General features: G+C 37.9%; 1 protein-coding gene across 1 annotated transcript in view; it reads right to left on the bottom strand.

Annotated features, from left to right (window-relative positions):
• The window catches only part of WHSC1 (Wolf-Hirschhorn syndrome candidate 1), a 59,033-nt gene extending 38,482 nt beyond the window's left edge, over window positions 1-20,551 (bottom strand). The window contains exons 1-2 of the mRNA XM_008949080.1: window positions 19,924-20,551; window positions 5,238-5,403 (exon numbers count right to left, since the gene is read on the bottom strand). Coding sequence (XP_008947328.1) covers window positions 5,238-5,403; window positions 19,924-20,520 — 763 coding nt within the window. The 5' untranslated portion in view covers window positions 20,521-20,551. The remainder of the gene's footprint in view (window positions 1-5,237; window positions 5,404-19,923) is intronic.
• Between the last annotated feature and the right edge of the window lie 285 nt (window positions 20,552-20,836).

The following is a 20,836-nucleotide window of genomic DNA, read 5'->3' as shown; positions in this document are numbered from 1 at the left end:
TAACCAGCTTGGAAGTCTCTGTACTATAATCATACTACGAAGTTCGACACAAAAGCTCAACAGTTTAATTCCACACAAGAACTTGCTTTGCTAAATTAACTTAAGGTTAAAATCATCTGTCAGTGCTTCCCATGTATATGAGCTTACATGTAGGCCTGGATGTTTCTGAAAATGCTATGGTTGAAGAAGTTTCCAAAGACTGGATAGCCTGTGCACTCAGCCTCATCTCCAATTCACCTGAACTTTCTCTTTTAATATTCTTGAACAGAAACACATAATCAGCTAGTTTTAACACTTCCAATCACAACTTGCTCTTACACAAGCTTTTAAGGAATCAAAGCAAGAAATGAGAAGGATGTGAGTGGAGGAAAGGAGAGAAAGGAGAACGGGAAGTTAGGAGAACTATTCTGAAACCTAGACAAGAAACATTTTTCTAGGACTGTGGAATAGGAATACTGTCTCATTCTAGTATGAAACAAGCATACAACCTTCCCCCTTTAAAGATCTAAGCAGCTAATCTATAGTAAAGGGAGAGGACACCAAAATTCACCAAAGAGTTCACAGTTAACCATGAACTTCTAAAAGGCAGAGGTAAGAGAATCAGACTTAAGATATCCTCTAGCATCTCCTTCATAAAAACTTTCAGATTTCTTGTCAAAATGTTCAAATTAGGGTTTCATTTAAAAGCAGAAAAGGTTTTAACTATGATGACCTACACGGTTGTGTTTATAAATTCAATCCTGCTAGAAAACCTGCCCTACAGCATTTATGGTTCTTCAAGATGTCACCACATCAGTTCCTAAAAAGTAGTCTGGGAGGAAATCAGGTAATGAAGTCTACCAAGTAAGAATAAATAAGTCACAGTTCTCTGTTACAAATGTCTTCAAACTAGGACTAGATTTTGCTGAGTTATTCAGACACTGCATGTCTCCTACCTTCGTCAGCAAATACATCTACTTGATTGCTTCATGCATTATTATTACTGAGGTTTCTAGACTTAGAAAGAACTTTCTTTTCATGATTAATCAGCCAATAGTTATTTTTAAAGTGGCTTGATCTTGTTCCAAGATGTGGCAGCTGGAACAGTAATATGAAATCAATCTAATTTATGGTATGTGCCTAAGTTTTATTAACCATTAAATACACACACACACACATATATATATACATAAACATATGTGAGAGCTACAAGACCAATAATGACTCATTTGAGATCAGATAGGATGATCTAGAGGAATGGCATAGGGACAGGTCTTAGGACTGTATACATCACACACCCAATCTAGTTGTCTAACCCATGTTCCAGTAATACACAGTCAGGAGCAATTCTCTTGCACAGCAATTTTGTCCTTGTCAAGAAGACATTACTGAATTAGGGACTACTGAGCTCTAATAACTTAATCTGTCTATGATGAAGTAAAGGATTTGTATTTTACCAGGGTGCACTAGCTGCAGACACAGAGATGGCACAGACTACATTTACAACCACTTGTAAAGATCTGCCTCTGCAGCAAACAGCCCAGTTCCAAGCAGACACTCTATTCCTTTTACAATATAATGCTAGATAGCTATAACTGCCTTAATTAGGAACTCTAAATAATAGTGCCTACCACAAGAATCATTGAACCTATTTGTGAATCCTCAGATATCTTCTGTGGACTGAATTCATATCAATGCTCCTGGATAATGGAATTAATTAAGGGTTGTTATATATAAAGACATCATTGTTGTCTCACAGAATCCTGGAAAGTTTTTGAAGGTCTGGGAGAGCGTTCTGGGGACCCACCACCACTACTTGTTTTCTGTACCCTAGTATCTGTGGTTGACCACAGACAGGGACAGGCTATCGAACGAGATGGAGCCTTACTCACTATGGGCCTGCTTACATGAAACTCCACATCCTGCAAGTTCAAAGTGACAAACTTTGCTCAAGCCTAACCAGCTGGAATGATGAAATCAAGGATTAGCATCCAGAAATTCACATTTTTTTTATAAACACTGTTGTTCCTAATCCTAGAAATGAGAAATACAGAGTCCTAGTTAACTATTTCCACAACTCCTAGACAAAGGAACCCTTCTGTTTGCAGCAGCAGACTTTTGACAGTGCCTCAACAGCAAACAGTAGGTGGAAGATAATACAAGACTGGAAAAAGATACTGATGGAAATGTGCACATCAGCATACATTTATCAGTTATGATGGCTGCTCAGACGTAGCCAAACCTCCTGAAGGACAAGATAGTCCCTAAGCCAGCTCTTGAGGAAACATCACATTACCATTGACCATACTACTTCAACGAGATGGAAGTTAACAGCTCAAAGTATGTGGGCTCTTCCTTCTGTTAATATTCCACAGGTTGCACTCAAACACAGGACACTGGGTTTTGCTAGATCTATTTCTACAGCTTCTTATAAAAAGCTACCGGAGATTCCTGATAATGAAGCATAAACCTTGCTCCTTTCAAGGAGCAAAGTAATTCATTTCAGAACAAATAAATGCTTTATTTCTCTGAAAATCCAGCTCTTTATCTTGTAACATATCTAACAACCCAAGGACTAATATCAGAGACTGCCTGATCAAAACTCTGAAAAGACTGCTGCAAGAAAAATTTGTCCAAGTCTACAATAACCATTCCAGCAAGCATATGAATGCTTGAAAGGGTTCTCGAGAAGCCATTGAGTCTACTATCAACACAGAGTTTAGCTATAATCCTAGAGATCCTCATTCAATTTCTTCTTAAAAACCTCCTACAAATGAGATCACATCATTCCTCCAGCAAATCCACCCCAATACTTCACTGTCTTTAATGCTTCCAAGTTCTTCTTATTGCATAGTCTAAATATTCATTGCTACTAAGCTGTTTTCTCCCCATAAAAAGAAGAGTTCATGTCTGCTTTTCATATAACTTATTTAAGGTCAATTACTGGGTACAAATTTAGCTCCTCCTTGTCAGATTTAACAGCACCAGTCTGCTGTGGAGGTAGACTCCCAGATTTCTGTTCATGCTGTCCTTGAAACCTTCTGTTTGGTCTGTATTTCTTGAAATGAGAAAGCCAAAACAGGATGAAATGAACAAAGTACTCCCACTGAGGCCATGCTACCACTGGAAAAGCAAAGGATCTATTTCAAGGGTTTTTTTTAAGCAGCACTGTTAATTTATATCAGTGTGACTTTGGTCTTTCTACAGAGAAAACTACAACAGGTCATTATGACTCCCTGCAAAAACGTGGCTTTTCACTCATTCCCAGCTTAATCACCTACCACTATAAACATCCAACACTTAGTCCTGCTGAAATGCTTCTTTTTTTTTCAGACCACACCTCCAGTGTGTCAAGACTATTCTTATTTTCAATCCTATATGTGTACAGTCCCTCTGCATTGGAAATTTGCAACGCCAATGCCAGTTTTAGATGTATATTCTAGTCCATTTTCCAGGTTTTGAATGCAATCATTGAAAACTACCTTAAAAAAAAAAAACCAACACTCCTTTCCCAGACTTGGAAAGTCGTAGTTCAAAGATACTGAAATCTCTAGTGAGAAGTAAAAGCCTTATTCAGTTCATAACAACAGAATGAGTTACTTTTGCTTGATCTAATAAAATACATGAAAATATTCCAAAGTATAAGTATCAAAACAAAGCTATGTGCTCCTACTTTGGTTTCACATTCCTATTAACGTCTTGCTTTTCTCCTTAATCTGCAAGTTTTCTCAATTCCGTTTTCAGGTTTTCTAAACTTTCAGCACAGTTTGACATAAACATAGTAAACGTCATCTTACAGGGCTCAGCTGGAGTTACAACTAGAGAGGGATGCAATGTGTAGCAAAATTCTGTAAAATACAACAGTAACAAAAGGCAGGCTAGTAAGGAATGGAAGGAGACCAAGTGACAAAGGACACAGGCTGGGGTACTCTACCCTTTCTCTCAGTGTTTTGTTTGTTTGGGTTTCAAACTGTACCTTCTGCTCCCAGGTCTTCACGTTGCTTAGTCTAGTGATAAAGGCTGCAAGCCTGAGGCACTACCCACAGCATATTAAGAAAAAGTCAGGAAACACTTAATTAAATTGGACATCTAGGAGATTATGGGATCAGGTGGGATGCCTCAGAAGAAGCTGAAGGTGTTGGCCAATGTGGTTTCAAGGGTGACAGCTATAATTTTTGAAAGGTCACAACCACGAGGGGAGATATCCCTGGATACTGACTGGAAAAAGGCAAAAATTGCAGCTATCTTCAAAACAAATAGGAAAAACCTGGGGAACTACAAGCTAAGCTGACTATCTTACCCTCAATGTATATAAGACTACGAAGCAAATTCTCCTAAGACATGTCCAAGCACATGAAATACAGGATGTTTGGGAATAGCCAGCACAGTCTCACCAAGGGCAAAATATGCCTAATCAATCCAATTCACACAGTGCTTATACAAGAGGCAATGGACACAGGTTGGAACAAAGAAAATTTCAACTTAATAAAGGGAAAAGTCTTCTTGTCATAATCACTGCAGTCGCTGGAACAAGCTTCCCAGAAAGGCTGTAGTCTCCACCCTTTAAGACATTAAATACTTGACTGGACAAGGCCCTGAACAACCTGCTCTAACCTGGAGACCATGACTTTTAGAAGTCCATTCCAACCTGTGTTACTTCATCGTTCTAAAACCAGCACAGATAAATCTCAAAAGTTTCAGGTATCAGAACAGAGGTCAAAGATGAAATTGAGATTAAAAAATTGTAAAGATTCCTACTTAAAAACACTAGGTAGTTCCTGCAATTACAATCAAATAATGTCATCTGTAGATAACAGTATTATATGAATTATGGAAAATTTAGCTGCTTGAATTATAGATTGCTTTTAGTAAAGCATAATCATCAGGACTATTTAATTCTTGTTAGCTTTCAATAAATTTTTTAGCCCACATCACTTCTTCAAGCATCTCCATAAAAACAATTTAAAGTATCATCAGATAATTTAATTTTTTTTTATAGGATACCACACAGTTTCATACATCACAATTTTTATATCTTCCAGGGAATATTCAGAGTTAAAAAGACATAGTGAAATAAAAGCTCCCTCTGGTACATATTCATGAACATGGTTTACATCATTTTGATATTCCATTTGACAACAAGGAACTAATTCAGTTGCTGATACAACTGAATAGATAAAATGAACAACAGAATCTTACCAAAATAATGGCTATGTATACCTGAAGAAATCTGGATGTTTGTAGCATCACTGACATACCTTTTAGTTTAGTATAGGAATGGAGAACAGGATCTGCAGAAACCATACATGGCCACCATGGAAAACCAGACACTTTTGACCACACTAGATCTCCTATATTATACTTCAAGAGATGGACTCTGTCTTCTTTGATGGTACTTTGAGTAGGATCTCTCTTAGCAGGAGCCTTAAAAGATAAAAAAGAAGATAAAAAAACCCCAAAACTATCACCATATTTCTTAAGATATGCACTAAGATCACTAAATAGCTCACAAATATAAACAATGAAGTTCATGTTCAAACATTGTTATTATATATAAAAACAGATAGTGGTAATGGAAGGAGGGTAATAAATAGTTCAACAGAATAATGTTGGCTAATAAACAGTAGGTACATTTCATGTGCAAGAAAATCTTTGCCATAATATTTGTTCTCTCACAGCAAAAAAACTCCAAGTTACACTTATGTTTTTGTTTCTAGTTAGAAATATTGGCAAGTAAGTTGTGGCTTGCCTTTAACTTCTCATGTAACTGCCAAGAGACCATTAGGAAGGCTTACTTTAACTTCAAACACATTAACTGAGCACTGGATGAAGATGTGGAAGAGTCAATCTCCCTCTGTACCAAATATTAGTAATCAAGCTAAGTGCTATACACATTTATATGTCCTTAGTTTTAAAACAGGAAAAAAAAAACCAAAACCAAAGTCGAGTAGACTGAAATAGTATTTGATTATAAACTAACTCTACAAATAACCAGTTAAAAACCCCCAAAGTCTGTGTTTTTCAGGTGTCTTTACATACTGAGAATTGGTGACATGAACCCTTTCCCAGACCCTTCTGCAAATTTTTTCTGTGTTCCAGTTCTAGCAGTAAGTTTGTGAGTACTCAGTTGGTGCTCTACAGTGATTTTAGCTATTGGAAAACAGTTACAGAACTATTTCCACTTCAAGGGGTAGACTGAACTCCAAGGGAGTTTTGTGTTCCTTTATAACAGACACACATTTTTACTGCACCATAACTAAGTTCAGCAACACAGACACTTATTCACCAACTAAAACTATTTCATGAAGTTTGTTACATTTTGTCTTTTTGGCTTCATCTATTCTATCTGATATAAATAATGAACACCTTTAGGTAAGCACTAACTCTGTATGTAAGAAAACACAGAGTTTCTTATTACAGATACCTGTTTAAGAAAAAAATTTATATCTTTAATTTGCTTTTTCATTTTTCTAGTTCTAAATTATGTGCAACATGTTACATCTCCATCTTCTGTAGTACCAGCTCAGGATACAGAAGGTGGACTTTAGGCTTTCAGTGGATTTAATGTTAGATCTACAGAAACTGGAAATCTAGAATGCAGAAACAAGTATTTGGAGCATTATGTTGAATCAGAGTAGATGAGGTCACCTTGTACAGATGTTTAAATCCGGTGAATACTACCGTAACTAATTACACATTCTTTTCCAAACACAAACAACAAAAATCTTTGATGTGCTGCAACAACATAGAGGTTTGGTTTTTTTTTTTTTTTTTTCCAACTCAAACACAGAGGTACATCAAATCAAAAACCTAAAGCTTAATGTATTCAGAAATTCCTTTCCTCAAAGCTTTTAAAGCTGTGCCTGGTAAACACACATGGTGCTTTATCATCTGATTGTTACCGACAGTTACTCATCCAGTGATTCAGCTTTTCTGATGAATTCAGACTTGGTTCATGTGCCTCCAGCTAGAGCCAGGTTCCCATTTCTCAAGGTTTTTTGGCTCTCTATGGATTCTGTAAGACTATCAGAAAACCCTTTTTTTTCTTGCCTCAAGTCCAGCACTCTCAACAGACCTAAAAGATTCCAAGCAGACGTGAAAAATCAAATGCTCCTTCTAGCTGTTAAACATGACATGGACAGTTACGCTTAAAAGCTAAAAATTAAGAAATATATATGCTGAGAACAGATCTGGAAAAACATTAATCCTAACACACAGAAACCAATTTCAGCATTTAGACCAAACAAGCGGGATGAAAACGTTTTTCAGTGAGTTAACTTTTCAGAAATGCAGAAGTTATTCAGGATTCTGAACCTCATTTTTAATGTATGAGTCCCCGTATTTTTCAGAAAGTGTAACTAAGCTGCAAAGATTTACGAGTCCAGCCTGAGAGGAGCTGGCTGCAATAATGAAATGGCTCTGGCAACACTTCTTACTGCAGTGTAATCCAAAAGAGGTGGCAGGACAGGGGTGAATAACGCACTTCAACACATCTACAAGAACTTCACATATTTAAAAAATACCCAGAATTCTTTTATGATACCGGATCATCTTAAAAAAAACTTCAAAACTACAGGTTCTGATAAAACCTGCAAGGTTTACCTATACAAAGCTTGCTATATTTATGTTTTATTGATAAAATCTACATACTTCAGAAGAATGGAAAAATACAGCACAGAATTCTATGAACTGTTTTTTAAAACAGCTCTCACATGAGGTTATTTCAAAACCTACAGAAAACATAACCATAAACTTGTTCACTTGCATCTTATTTTCTCACATTATTCTGGTTTAGTTTCATTTTCTTATTCTATGCATTACTCTGGTGTACTTAATAGGTATCTCAACAGTAAATGGTGAGGTGAAATTCCTGGCATGGATTTCTGAGACAAGCAGCTGAAGGACGTCAACAGTCTCTTCAGTACTTCCTCTCAAAAAAATTTTTGCAAAACACCAGCATAGCATTAAATGTTTAAGTATTTTAATTGTTTAAAAACATTGTAAAGTGCTAGATACTGGAAGACAGTCATATGCATAGATTTTACTTCATTGTCCAGGGTGAGGTTTTAAATTATTGACAGGACTAGAGGAAGACAGTATTTCTAAACAAATTGGTCACCCAGTCCCCCGATGGCATCTGTTCTCACTTGAGATGGAGCTTCTTTATGAGATGCTTGTAACTGCAATTTTTAAGAGTACGATATCACCATTCAAATTACAAAGTGGTATAAAAAAACCCAATTGGACTCGCAGGTTTTTTTCTCCAGAAGAAAACAGGAATTGTTGTTAAGGTAAATTTTGATTCCTTGGTCAGACAGAACAGGGCACCTGACTGCAGCTGTGGAAGATGAAGAGGCAGGACTGGAAGCGTGCTTCTGGTGACCTGTGTGAACGCACCAGAAGACAAGGCATATCTCCTCCTGCAAAAGCTGATCAGTTCTTTCTGTGATGATATTTACGCTCGAAAATTAACAGGTGAGACTCATGGTTTAGAGCACAACTGTAAAGCGAGGGAAGGTGGCAAAAAAAACCCCGAACTTTGATGAACTGGCAAAGAAGCACAGAACAGTCTTTGCTTCCCATCGCTGCCAATTAAGTCTGGACTACTCTGCATATGCCCCAACCTTTTACTTCAGTTTTGACAGAAGCAAACATACACATTTAGTCAGAAAATTTCCCATCATTCTCCTTCCTTAATTATAGGCAAGCTCTGCAGCCTCTGAGATAACCACCACCTCAGTCACCTTAGCCCCAAACTTTAAACCAGTTATGATGAACAGAAGAAGGAATCAGCTGTGATCATATTTCTTTTCCATTTTGGGAAGGAATTCCAGGTTGTCTTTCCCCCTTTCAAACGCTAGACTGCAGAGAAGTTCTGTAGGTGGGCAACCAAAGCCTGGGTGTTTGACACACAGACTCATCCTAACCCTGAGCACACAGCCCCTGCAACAGGCTCTGCACTACTCAGTGTGGCAGACTTTGGAATTCCTGACTTTTTGGATTAGTACCCTAATGAAAGACTTGCTCTGAAAGGCAGCTGGATGGATTTTAAGCTTATTTTGTCCAAGGGGATGTGGAGTGTGGAATGGAATAAATCCCTTATTGCAACTGAATTGGTCTTTGAGAAATTATGCCTTGAAGAGTACCAGCATCCTTAGAACTCCTCTGGGTAGTATGAAAAGAAAATTTAACATGCCTTTCCTCTTCCCATAACATTTCACAGATTGGTGTGTCATTTCTTTCAGTGCTTTCATAAGGAAATGAGTGATAGGCAGATTGACAAGAATCTATGACACTGCTGTCAGCATTCTACCAGCCCAAAGAAGTAGTTTGGCCAAAAAAACCATTAGTAATTAACTTTGGATTTTTTCATCAGGCACTCAGTTTCAATCTAGGACTGGTCTGACTAATGAATACGATGATAAAAGAACATACCATGATCAATGGGTAATTTCAAAGCTTAAAACTATCTTAAAATGACCAAACAAAAATGCATTTGAGGGCAGCATCTTTACTGAACTGAGAGCTTTAGGTTTGTTTGCAGACTCTGTTATGAAACACCACAATGTGAGTTTGATAAACAAGGGACAAAGATAATTAATTAAAAAAAACCCAAACCATCTACAAGGCTTTACTAGCTGGTGTCAGACTGAAATGGTTTTATCCCTTTTAAAGTGATCAGTGGTAGACATACTAATATTATCATCACCTATTTTGTGTATATATATATATATGCAGGTATGCATACATGTGCAAGGAATTATAACCCCTCAAAATTACTGCAAATTACCTTAAGCATCAAAAAGCTACTATTTCACTATACTGACTTGGAAAGCATTACTTGGAACGCTACTGAAGTAATTAAAAAAAAACCCTTCATCTTACTGTAAATTGTCAAAAAAGGATTAAGCAAAAGAACAATGTTGAGAATTGAAGAATATACCACTAGAATTTAACACTGGACAAAAAAAGGAAAATAAATAAGACAAGTAAAGACAGTAAATGCTCTCCTCTGTGGAACATAACAGGGGAGTACACACTGAGCAATTTACAGGCATCTGCTTTCTCCAGTTCTCTTTTCATTTCCAGTTCAGTTCCATCCTATATCACAGAACCTCCACTGGACTGCGCTATAATAGAAGGTCATGCTACAAACACAGATTGCTGGAAGTCTACTTACACTCCAGAATAAAAAGCAATTTACTAGCATTACAAAGAAATCAAAACAAAATAATCAAGGTCTCTAAACAGAATATATGAAATGAAAAATGTACCTCAAATCAAAGTTAGAACACTTCAGCTAAACAGGTTTCTTTACTATGGAAAACGTAACGTTGCTTGCTGACCAAAACCACGTATTTTTCTGGTCCCCCTACCTACTTCTGCTGTGCTTCATCCACTTTTAATCCCATTTTCTATCACAGACTCGTGTAAGAAGAATAAAAGTATGAATGCTTTGTCTTCTCTCTCCTCTCTATCAGGAAAGATAGTGAACTAAGAATGTGGTTGCAGAACAAACTTCATTCCTTTCAGAGGTTCAGTAGAGGTGGTAAGTTTGGAGAAAAAGGGAGCAACAGAACAAAAAAACATTTTTCTAATGTTCTGTGACTTGAATTCAACAATAATTAAGGTCATTACAAACAAGCAAATGAACAAACTCTGTAATAGGCCAATGACTCCGAATCTGACCATTTCCCCCTTGAAAAGCCACCATCGCTATTATGTTCTTAGGAAAGCTCTTGCTTCCTGAAAAATTTGGAAATTTCATTTGACAAAAGACAAATAAGTCTTCAGGCAAAGGAATGGAAATATGCAACTACTTTCTCAGAGAGTGATATCCTGCCATTCAGGACAGAAAAATGGCTTCTTTCCACTATGTGACTGAGGACAAAAATCTCATTACGTCAAATCACTTCAAAACCAAAAATTGCAACTACAGCTGATAAAAATCTGTGTAAACCCCTAAACATACACTACTGCTTCCAATTAAAAGGGTGGCGACTTAAGTCCGATAAGTGGCCACTGCTCATTCTAGATTATTCTGTCTATAAAAATACAGATGTGACTATCTTAGTGGGCTGTTTGATTGGGGGTTTTTTTGAGGGGTGGGGTGGTGGGGGTGTGGAGTATGCTGTTGATTTGTTTTTTTTTTAAGATTATAATTAACATGTTATAGTCAATCTGTTTATCTCAGAAAGACAAGTCCTTAGAGTTCCTATGTTTATCCAAATAGTTCCCACATTCTGGGATGTGGGGGAGTTAATTTAGACAGCTAACCACAAGTAACAGAATGTATTAAGAATAAAAGTAAGTTTTTCCACTTTGTCTTGTTATATTCTGTTTATTCCCTAATGGAAGAATGCCATGTAATTAGATACTCAGCAAACCACGGCTTAAAGAGAGGACGTTTCAGGCAGAAGACTAAGGAGCAAACAAGACCCTCACAAGAAGATTAGGAGAAAATGCTGAATTATTACTACAAAATGAGAAGGATGAAGAAATATGAAAAAAAGGATCACTGCTCTACTTGCAGATCCCCAGAATGCTTTTCTGTGCTAGCTGAGGCTCCTTGACACCAAATATAAGCTTTGGGACAATGGGTTTATTTCCTCCATTTCTTTCCACACAGTCATCTAAAGCAGTTCATGGACAGCACGTTTAATATCACCACACAGAACCCTCCTCTCTAAGAGGGAAAGGAAGCAGAAGGCAATAAAAATCCATTTAAGTTTAGACTGGGACACGCAATGTAGATTACGGATTTTCAAACAAGATAAAAGCTCAAATTTGTATTTCAAATCAAGCACTAAACTCTTGGTTACATTTCTACTCTTTTTTTCTGGCTTTGGTTCCCTCATTATTAAGACTTCAGCAGATAAGAAGTTCTTTCAAGACGCTTTTACATTTAAAAACAAATCTGTCTGTCCAAATCAGCAATCTTCCTTTATACAAACATTACATGAGCAAGTATTTTAGAAATAAACTCAACATAGTATTTTAGGAACTAGGATACAACCATTTTTTCAGAGTATAGAGTGGAAGAGAAACAGATTCTATCATTCACAGATAGATCCAGTAAGATGCAAGTTCTGGAACACTTCTGAACACTAAATCTTTCTTAAAAATGTGGACAGTGGTTTCTTTCAGCTGCTTTACTGAATTCCTGCATTTACATTTAGATGACATCTTAAATTTTAAGTTACCAGCTTATTACTGAAAGGTTCCATTTCAGAAATTTAAATTAGATAAGGCTTGATCAGAATGAATGAAACTTTCTTTTATTCTGAGTATTAGAAAAAGACTTTTGTCTACATTCAACTTCTTTAACCTTCACCTACCCTCAGAAGTTTAAACTTTCAATGTGGTATTTGGGTATATAAGATAGTATGGATATGAGATGTTACAGAACTCTGGAAAAACATTAACTGCAGAGCCATGAGAACTGTTTCCCATGCCAAACTTCATTTCTGAATAATTTCCATATGAATTTCACACAGGATAACAGAATGAAAGCTCATTCATCTCAATGTACCTATAGATTTTCAGGATGCCATATCCATATGTATTTTCTTATCTGCATGTACAATGGTTTCACATACTTCCAAAATCAGAATCTGTCTCAGGGCCTTCCCCGCAGCACTCTCCTACATCCTGACAGAGCTCACTAGGAAGATGCTTTCCTAAAATACTTTCACAGCTATCCTCCTCCTGGTAGCTCACAACCAACCAAGACAGCATGGGTAGATGGTCCCGCATCCTAATGCCCTTGGTAGAAAACAGAAAAACCCAAGCCCAGATAATGCTGCCAACAAGCAACTAGACTTAGAGAACGCTGTTTTCTGGTGAAGGCAGATACTTATCTCTACACTTTTTTCCAACAAGAATGCTTCTGAAATAAGCTGCCCAGGCATAAATAGAACAAATGCTTATTTGGCTTAAAGGGGCTCTGTTAGTTAACTAATAATTTGACATAGCCCAAGTATCGCTTTGCCTTTGAGATCGGACCTCTGAAATTAACCCCCATAACTAAAAGCAAGCACAAGAGTTTCCATCTAGGCTGTGTCGTCACATACATCTTGTAGGTTCTCTCCTAGGGACGAAATGCAAGAACCAAGACCAGTGGTTAAACAGCTTACGAGCAAGTGATAGGAAAAAAAAACCCTTCAGACAGAACCTTGATTTGGCAATGCTGAACCATATTCCTGAAACCTTCCTTACTTTCAGCAATAAAGATGTACACAAAAAAACTGGGAAACCCTAACCAGTAATGCCCCAATCCCATACAAATAGTAAAATAAGGCAGTCATTGCAGGAAAACCTCAGGAAGCACAGGACCGAAGTGCTACCAATTCCACAAGAACTAAGATCCCAGATGATTTTATTTCATCACAAGCATCTTCAACATAGACTGGAGTTGACATTTATTTACCAAAACAAACAAAGCAACAACAAAGAAACAAACCCAAGCTTTTCTAGCATTAGTTGCTGCTATGAGGTCACAGATTCACTTCCCTTCATACAAGTGCAGAAGGGCTTGTTTAACAACAGGCTGTGCCAAGATCCAGACTTCCTTCTTGCACTGGGCTTCCAAAGTACAGCATTTTTATGAACTGTCTTTCCGAGAAGAAAATTCTTTATTATCGGTAACTTACACTTTTAGCTACTGCTCATTTTATGGTGCACAAAAGAACAACTCCTAGAGGTACTTCATGTATTTGCAAAAAAACAGAAACACAAATGTTAGCCTGGTTGGACCTACTTAATTATAAAGGAGGATAAGGAAATATGGTAACAAACATTAAGAATCAGCATCTATCAACAAAGACCTCTTTTGAGGTCCTGAAGTTCATGTGCCCTACATGCAATCCACTCCAGAACAAGGAAACTTGTCAAGGAGGCTAATACCACAGTTCCAAAACAGATCAAAATATTTTGCTTTTGGTACTTTGCCTAAGGGTTACTACAAATTATCTTTCTTTCTTGACAAAAGGGGGCTTTAAGGGACAGAAATGACATCTGGTACAGATCACTACAGTTTCCCAAAGATCTGCCTGTAAATCCATACAAGTAACATAACCCTGAACTGTAGATCCAACTCTCAGCTAAGTTGGACATGCATTATTTTGGTTAAGTTGGTTAAGGAAAACACTGAGCAGAGCAACGGAAAGGCTTCACCATTTCTTGGACAGAAAAGCAGTGAAAATGAGCAAATTCCTTGTCACACCAACCAGCAATGAATGGTCAAGACACTGTGAAGAGGAGATGCTGAGGTGCCAGTATACGTTTAAATCATAACACCACTTGTGCAACAACTTCAGTCAGCTTAAAAAAAAAAAAAAGTTAAACCAAAAAAGCATCATTAACCTCTCAAGCATATTATGGCACAAAAACTTGCTGTTGAGATCTAAAGGGAAATTAGTTCTTCCAGGAGATGGCCTGCTTTCCACTTTCTTTGATCTGCCATGTCCACCACAGTGCCCAAAGTAAAATTAAAAGAAGTCCTGGAATGCACAAACCAAAGATCAGTACGAAACAATACAACAGTTGCTGACATTCTTTGAATGAGTTAGATTACATCTGGTCAGCTCTTTTTCCACAGAAAACTGGCTCAGTGTTCAGAAGCAGTCAAGAGTCAATCAAATGCTAAGTATTACTCATAATGAAAAATAATGAAAATGAGAACAATATAGAAAACCATTAACATGCCACTGTATGCACCCACAAAACATCTGTCTTGAATGTCCTGTACTGTTCTGGTCCCTTGTTCTCATAAAAAGACAGCACAACCCAAAGGGCATCACAGTTCAGAAAAAGGGTGGTAATAAGAACTAACATTCTGGAACTGCTCCTATATGTGGAACAATGCACTAGGACTCTTCAAGCTGAAATGAAAATTGAGCAGGTTTGTGTGGAAACTTTAAAATGGACAGTAACAGAGAAATTTGTCCATGATCGCCACTTCTAGTATCATGAGAATCAAGTGAAACAAGCAGGTGGCAAATTGAAAAAGAGCTCCTCTCATGGTCTATTATGCAATGTTGTGAACGCAAAAAGTTCACACTGGCTCAAAAAGAAACAATTCCATGAATCTAGCCATCCACAGCTATTAAATACAACTCACTAGTTCTAGAAAACTCTGAGTCACAAATCGCTGGAAGATGAATGTACTCCAAGATAGCATCACTCCACGAATTGCCATGTCTATCCCTCCAATAATGGGAGCAACTTCACCCCCAAGCTGAGGTTCTGAATTAAACCCCTCCTTGATCCAACTTGGCAGAGCTAGTCTTTTTTGTCATCACTTCGTTTTTGTCGTCACTTCAGGATGTTATTCTTATGTTTGATTCAGATTCTTCCACCAACGTGTTTATGAAAAGAAAGGGGGGGAAAAAAAAAGTATTTACTTATTACATATTGAGGCAACAGTTTTACGCAGGAAGTGTACTTCATTCAGCCACTTTTACATACAAGAACAATAAGTTGGGTGTGGAGAGCCTTGAAGAAATACTTCAGCTTTCTCTAATTAATTTTGTAGCCACTCTGAGAATACCCATAGCTTCTAATGTCCCTCTAAACCAGTATACCCTTGATGCTGTATGCTTTTTGGTGCTTCATAATCTACAAGTAGCTCTTTAAGATACTTTTCCAATGAGGCATTATGAATGAACAATTTAAAGTTCCTAAGTAACAGTTACTGCTGCACATTGTGAGCTGCCTGGCACAAACAAGTTTTCAAGGCGTAGCTAAACATAACCCGTTACTAATGGCTAACACAAAACAGTAGTTCAGGAACCCTTCCAAAAAGGATATGAAGTTATTTCTCTTGTTCTGGAAGGATCAACCCAGAAAAGATTTTTAGGGTTACTCCTACTCCTTTGGGATTCTGATGACATCAGCCAGACAACCTGTTATCACCTGCCTGAAGACAGGATGTGGTATCTCAAGAACAGCCAACTAAAAAAGAAAAAGCAATTGTGTTCATTTTACCCCTACAACTCCTGACTCCTGTGATGGTTTACCTGCACATTGTATGACAAGTTCAGTAATCGTACTTGACCAGGAATTCCTAATAAATGACAACAAAAAGCAATCAAGCCAGTCCTCCTTCTGAAAAAGACATTTATTTAACTTCATTTTTTTCTTTTTACTTTTTTTGAAATCAAACAAAACAAGTCACCTCAGGATCTGGCTGTAACAGGGTAATCAAACACTTGATGAGCACAGCTCTGCAATCTTAGGCAAGGAACTTGTTGGTTTCTGCTCATCTCTACTGATCAGATACAAGCACCAGAGCAACATTCCCACCTTCAGTGGTCCCCATATTCCTGTATTTAGTTAGCACAGAAGCATATAAAACAGCAGATAATCCTCAGATTGCTTCTATTCTACCCTTACTGGGTTTCTAAATCTTTGCCATTCACTGTGAAAGGCACCGGACCATTATGTCGGTATTGGATATAATGGAGCTGGCCCAAACAGTCTGTTGTCTCTGAAGACGAAATGGCAACATAAACACATGACAAGGACTGGTGGAATTTCTCCAGTAACTTGCAATTGCCCCCCACGTAGCTGCTAAAAAGTCATTACAGGCTGTACTGAGCAGAAAGAGTAATGAACTGCCAAGTTTCTCATAGAATACCAGAAGAAGACTACAAGAAAACTGGATAGGAAGCTATGTGGAAGGTGCAGCCTTTAGACCACGTACAACTTAGCTGGAATCCCTAAACGAGCAAATAAGAGCAGTGTGTGGACTTCCAGGTTTGTTCTGGACACCGCATTGCTGCTTTTCTGAGCCACTGCACCCGTGCTAGGAAATCATGCCAGGAAACCATGCCAAAAGGGCAAACTGCCACTTGCAGGCCCAAACTGGCACATGCAGAACAAGCTTCACTGTGCCAGTATCCCATACTGAGCTGCTCTTGGGGTCAGAGAGCACAGACATACTTTGGGACCACCAGCATGAGAACTGCAGACATATGCACCCTCTCTACTTCTCATAGGAAAACTCAGCCACCTCCAAATCTAGTACTGAAGCATTCTGCCACTCTCAAGAGCTGCACTATCAACTGGGCAGCTCCTGGAGCCCATGGGTTTGGCATTGATTCAGATACCTAACATGTGATACCTACCACCAATTACACAGAACATTTGGAGGTGGTGTCAGACCACTATCAGTGCAGTGCCTTGGCGTGGAGGCTGCTAACCCGGGCCTTAATCAGAAAGGGCCTGCACTTTAGAGTAAACTCCTTGGGTGGAGAGACACAGGGAGTTGGGGGAAGAAGGCTGAAAGGCAGGAGGTGAGGGAGGAAAGAGCCATGACCTGTCCCACTTCCTCTCCAGTACAGCTGTTTCTCAGAGGCCTGGAAAAAGTGGTGGTTATCCACAGAAGTCTAACTCATGTCAGTGCTGGGCAGATCATGTTTATTCTCAGTTGAAAACTGACTTGCAGATAAAGTTTTAAACAGCCTTCAATTACATTAACAAAAAAATACCCAAACAAGGCAAACCAACAACAGAGCACTGGAACATTTGTTAAACGATATGCCTCTCACCTCAGCAAGAGAGTAGTCTGCTATGTCCATCAAACAGAGATATAATTACCCTACACAAAAGGCAGCATTCAAACCACGGTGATTTTTGCCAAATCAAAAGAGTAAGAGCTTGGACAGTGAGAAACAGAGAGAAACCATTCCAGAAATAAAACCAGACAAACAGGTTCTACATTAACTTGTAACCTACAATAAACAGGTATATAACTGCAAAATTAATCAACTTTTACTCCAAGGATATTTCTCTAACTTCCACTTTGCAGCCACAATCAGCTATGTAAAACCACAGTATGATGCACCAACATTAAGTCTTTGGAAGCAAGCAATGAAATAACAGCTGGAGCAGGCATTTCAACCAAAGAACACTGATATTAAAATATTACAGTTATGATCACAGAGAACACACATATCATGGGGACAAACGTGAAAAATTTTTCAGCATGCTCCAAGTATTAGGGTTTTCCTTCCTTTATTTTATATCTGCATAGTTGCAAACCCTCTCTGTGAGGTAAAGAAAAGCCCCAGACTTAATACAATCAAGGAGCTATATCATAAAACAATATCTTGTAACCTTCAAATGCTTTTCGTTTTGCCCTTTTTGCTTTAAAGTGCACAATGCAAGAAAAAAAAAAAAAAAGCCTAGAAGCATGATCCTCTGTTTCAAGTGCTCTTAAAAGAACAGGGTTAGAATCCTGCATAGCCTGAGGCCAAGCAGGTGATTGTCCTGATTTGGTAGTTTGGTAGCTCATGGTTTGGCACAGGAGCAAATAACCCTATCACTCTCCTGCCATCAAGTCTCAAACAGTGGGAAACAGCAATGACATTTTTCTTTTCTGGACCATTTCTGGCCAGAAGACAACTCAAAGAAGCCAGACCAACCTTTCTTTTAATCTTAAATTAACAGCTCACCAGGAAAAATTAAAGGGCACCCTCAATGGACAACTGATGTGAAAGGGCCTTAGAATAAACTGTGTAGATATGCATATTGCCTCCTTTTTTCTAAGAAAAAAAAAAAAAACAAAACAAACAAAACAACACACCAAACCCACAAAAAGCACACAAAGCCACAAAAATATGCTATAATTGTTGATGCTAACAAATGTATCACCTTTTAGTCCAATTTATCCTCATTAAGAGCAAAAAGGACAAATAATTACTCCAACTATTGACTGCATCCCTACTTTTTACCCAATTACTGATTTGGAAAGTCTGAACCAATCAGTGTTAAAGAATTCTCCTTAACAAAATTAAAGAAAACACACTCTTGAATAAAATTCCTGAACACATTTATAACATATTATTCATTCTAGAATGATCAATACGAAGTACTTTAAGTGAAAATAAGGGTAAATAAAATCAGTAATACAGCAACTTCGTGTGGTTGTTCCCTCCATGTCTGACCTTGAGTGAAGAATCACCATTAACTAGTAAACCCGCAGTTGACAGAAAACTGTAACACACATTTTGCATGTAAGGTGTGTACAAACAAAGCATTCATTAACAATTACTACTATTATACAACACTGTTCTGAATTGATTAGTTGAGAAATTTAATATACACAGAAGTATCCCTGCTATGTATTTTTCTTCCTCTGAGATAAAATTACTGCAAACATTCCTTTAATAGAGACCAGCAACACAACTAAAGGAAGGGGGAAAAGGGCTCCCAGGAGCATGTCTATCTACAGCCTGGTAAAGCAAATTGTAAAGTGACATTTCCATTTCTGCCCATGTTTAAAAGAAGGAAGAAAACAAATGAGCTTGACCACAACACCTAATGATATTTACTACAAGTATCATGGTCTTTTCAATTAATACAATTCATGAGGCTACAGCGATCAAAACCAGCTATTTTCAGATGACAAACAAGGGTAGGGACTACATTCCAACTGCCAAAATACGAAGGTAAAGAGTGTAGCTTATCAGCCAGCATTTTTCTTTAATTCAGAACCAGGAATATAGAAATAGTGTGTTTTATTTCTGAAACATCTGGTTATTAGGAAGCCAAGATATCTCCTGCTCCAAAAGTAAATGGCCTTCTCTAAGTTTAGAGGCCTCCCCATCTCCTTGCCCAGGTGCATTCTGGCTAGGTCTTGGCTGCATGTCTAGATGAAGCTTCTGTTTCATACATCCCAAACTACCAAATGCCCTGATTTACCCTGGAGACTTGTTTTGCTTATACGTTAACAGAATTTATGGGGTACTCCTAGCCTAGGCAAGAAACAAGGATCAGAACTAGAGTGCATCTGTCCTTTGCTGAGACAGAGCATTTGACCCATTTGTGGGAAGCACCTATTGAAATACCTGAAATAGAGATTAGCATATGAACAAAGAAATCTCAGTAGAATTAACAAGTGTAACAAAAGGAAGAATGTAAAGAAAAAAAAAGTACTACCTTCTTTTCAGTTGGGCTTGAAGTCTTTGATACTAATGCTGCTTCAACAAGACCCTGCTCAAGTAAGGAGTCATATTTTATGCTTCTTTTTCTGTTTCTCCTCTCCTTGTTTGCTGGCTTTTGTTCATTTTCCTCTGACTGAGACACATCTGCACCATTGTCTCCGCAAATGGAAGATTCAAAAAGAGGCTTTCCATTCATGTAGGTTTTAGTGATTTTCAGCTTAATTTCTGGAGAGCCATTCTTGATAGGAGTCGTGTTAGGTGGTGTTCCAACCCCCTTTATTTCCTGGGGTTCAAAGCGCAGCTTGGCATCTTGGGCCCCAGACTCGCCATTAAACACACGGGAGGTTAGATCTTTCAACTTATCAGCTGGAATAAATGGAAGAGCCTCATGGCCATTGTATTTTTGCATGACACCTTCTTGTAGAGTGGCAGAAAGTTGTGCTTTGCCCAGGTAGACAGAACACTCACGACTCACTTCACAATTCTGACTTTTCCCATTGGCATTTCCAAGGATCTCCGGTACCTGCTTCATTTTGATGTAGTTAATTTTTCGGGTTAACAGTTGAGAACTTCTTTTGATGCTAAAGTCCATTCAGCCCAGATGTTTCCAGTCTTACACTGCTATATTAAAGACAAAAAGATAGAATATTTTTAACGATACAGAAATATGTCAAAAGCTACCAAGTATCCAGATACATTGAACGTTGTATTAGTGGGGAAGTCTACTTCAAGCTTTCCTGAAAAAGTGTTGCTGAAAATCTTCACAATCAAAATACTTCAATATCTGTTAATGTGCATTTAAAAAATCCAAGAAAAATAGATGAACCATAAATTTTACTAAAAACAGAGAGCAAAATCACAGCTTTCGTTTTAACAATCTGTTAATCTGCAGCATGAGTCTTATCCAC

This window comes from Merops nubicus, unplaced genomic scaffold (assembly GCF_000691845.1).
Source record: "Merops nubicus isolate BGI_N331 unplaced genomic scaffold, ASM69184v1 scaffold10661, whole genome shotgun sequence".
Lineage (NCBI taxonomy): Eukaryota > Metazoa > Chordata > Aves > Coraciiformes > Meropidae > Merops > Merops nubicus.
Note: the sequence above shows the minus strand (reverse complement) of the source record. Positions and strands in the feature narration are given on the sequence as shown.